This window comes from Morone saxatilis, unplaced genomic scaffold (assembly GCF_004916995.1).
Source record: "Morone saxatilis isolate NCDOM2014 unplaced genomic scaffold, NCSU_SB_2.0 Contig456, whole genome shotgun sequence".
Taxonomy (NCBI): Eukaryota; Metazoa; Chordata; class Actinopteri; family Moronidae; genus Morone; species Morone saxatilis.
In genome coordinates, this window is record NW_023340047.1 from 1,675 (window position 1) to 4,136 (window position 2,462).

The 2,462-nt window shown below is 39.1% G+C and overlaps 1 protein-coding gene across 1 annotated transcript; it reads left to right on the forward strand.

Moving 5' to 3' along the window:
* The first annotated feature begins 621 nt into the window (after positions 1 to 621).
* si:ch211-231m23.4 (free fatty acid receptor 3) lies at positions 622 to 1,534 on the forward strand. Its single transcript, XM_035675887.1, has 2 exons — positions 622 to 975; positions 1,010 to 1,534. The coding sequence occupies exons 1-2, from the start codon at positions 622 to 624 to the stop codon at positions 1,532 to 1,534; spliced, it is 879 nt and encodes a 292-aa protein (XP_035531780.1).
* Positions 1,535 to 2,462: the final 928 nt, after the last annotated feature.

The following is a 2,462-nucleotide window of genomic DNA, read 5'->3' on the forward strand; positions in this document are numbered from 1 at the left end:
ATTTCTCCATTGGGGTATGTTTCCCGATTTTGAACAAGGCCCTTGGGTCCAAGTTTCCGCAAATGTCCCTTTCCCCCTTAGGCATCGGGCACCAAATTTCGGGCATCCCACATGGTGGGCGCGCTTCTTTTTTTATATGAAAAGAGTTTTTATTAAATTCTTCCCATTGCAGCCATTTTTGTAACTAACGTTACCAATTCTGGGACGGCTGCAAATACAAAAACAGAAATATTAACAATATGTACAAGATTGCAAAGTGAAACCTAATCCGTAATGTCTTTGACCAGATACACACAAAAAAAGATGGTTTAAATAAACCTGTAACTCCACAAAAATGTATAATTTAGTTATTGTCTTGTGACAGACTATTATCTACTAATTATCATTATTGTGTTTTAGGTGGTGTGGCTATCTTGTGGTTTACATTTACGTAACTGGCACTTACAAATTATGTTGTTGTTCAAACCTGTTTTATATTCCCTGTTCATTAGTTATCAGAAGCTAACTTTCTTATCTGGACCACATCATGCATACTGACGTGGTGTGATTTATCCCCATTGTCATTGATTGTCTGTAATTTTTAACCACCTCTGTCTGTTACTGTTCTTTTGGTTTAGGATCATGGCGGTGGTGAGGAGTGAGGTTATTCTCTCAGTTTACATCATTTCCTTCCTGATAGGCCTGCCAGCGAACCTCCTGGCTCTCTATGCCTTCAGTGTTAAGATCCACTCCAAGCCACAACCAACAGACATCCTGTTACTCAACCTGATTGTCTCTGACCTGCTCTTTTTGATCATCCTTCCTCTCAAGATGTACGAGGCGGTGTCAGGCATGAAATGGAATTTGCCCAACTACGTGTGCTCCATCACCTCCTTCACCTTCTTCTCCACAGTCTACACCAGCTCCTTGATGCTGATGGCAGTCAGTGTGGTTCGCTACATCGGGGTAGCTTTTCTCTTATCGCCCTTATCATCAGCTGAAGAAAAAACCTTGTTAACCCGGCAAATAGTTATCAAGTTGCTGTTATTTGGGCCTGAATCTTTTCAAAACTGCACACTGCAGCATTACTTTCATTACCCAGCACCACCCCTCCTTGTCCAGCAACAATGCCACCGTGTGCTATGAGAACTTCACAACAAAGCAGCTGGACATCCTCCTCAAAGTACGTTTGGAGCTTTTCATTGTACTCTGCCTTATACCTCTTCTCATTTGTGTTTACTGCTACATGCGCTGCATCTTGATCCTGCACAGCGGCCCTAGGATATCCCGGATGCAGAAGCAGAAGGCCATTGGCATGGCCTCGGGGACTCTAGCTGTGTTTCTCATTTGTGTGCTGCCATACAATGTGTCTCATTTAGTGGGTTACATCCAGGGTGAGAGCCCAAGATGGAGGTACTACACCCTGCTACTTAGTACCTTCAACACCTGTATTGATCCCATCATCTTCTACTTTTCCACTAGTGAAAAGTCACTTTTCAGGAAGCGTAAAATCGCTGTTTCAGGAGTACAAAGACAGGCAACAAGCTCTGGCTGAGAGCAAAATACACTTTCATTACAGTATGTCCATATCTAGATTCAATATCAATATATAAGTCTTGCACTGTATATTAGTAGTACAGATGTTATCAGAATGTTGTACAGACTGTTTTAACAATTCAGTTTGTTTATAAAATAATGTCTCATATCTAGTAGGAATGCACAGATACCACTTTTTTTCAGACCAATACAAGTACACATACTTACATTTGGGTACTTGCCAAAACCGAGTACTGATGTAAGTACAGTTCAACTTTGAAAATATGTTTTATTTTCATCTGATGTTCCTCACTTTCTGACTGGAACAATGATGTTTAATTAGCACAAAAGCCATTTATATAGGACACAGATATGTAAAGTACAAGATAATGGCACATTTACTATTGCACAGTTACTTGTTTTTTGATGGCAAGACAAATTTGTTCTCCTTTTTATTTCTTGTTATCTTGTTTAAATACATTTTACTGATGTGTAAATATAAAGTGAACATTTTCATGAATGCAAAGCTGATGAGACTGTACTAACTCATAATAAAGAGTTGCAACTTTAGGAATAAGTGTAATTAAAAAAAATTGTGAAAACGTAAAAGCATGACAGCATTGCATTTATAATTTTCTGATTTATTTTTCAAGAATTGACAGAGTAATATATTAACTTTCCTTCGTTTCCTTCAATTTACGATAATTTTATATCTATCTTATATTGAATTTTTTTAATATCATAAAACAGATTAACACTGAACTCTACTGCACTCCTTTATTTGAACGAACCTGCAAAGAAGGTCATGAGCAGTGCCACCCAGTCTAGTATGTAGGACCAAGAGAAGCGCCAGTCACCAAAGCGCTTTCCCAGGAAGTTTACAGTCACCCCGGTGTAAATGGCCATTGCAAGCAGAACAAAGAGAGCTGGTGTGATGGGCAGAGAGA

Excerpts from the sequence above, each read along its gene's own strand:
- si:ch211-231m23.4 (XM_035675887.1), top strand. The coding sequence starts at position 622 with ATGGCGGTGGTGAGGAGTGAGGTTATTCTCTCAGTTTACATCATTTCC. Across the intron at positions 976-1,009 it reads TCTTATCGCCCTTATCATCA|TTATCAAGTTGCTGTTATTT; the intron begins GCTGAAGAAAAA and ends CCCGGCAAATAG.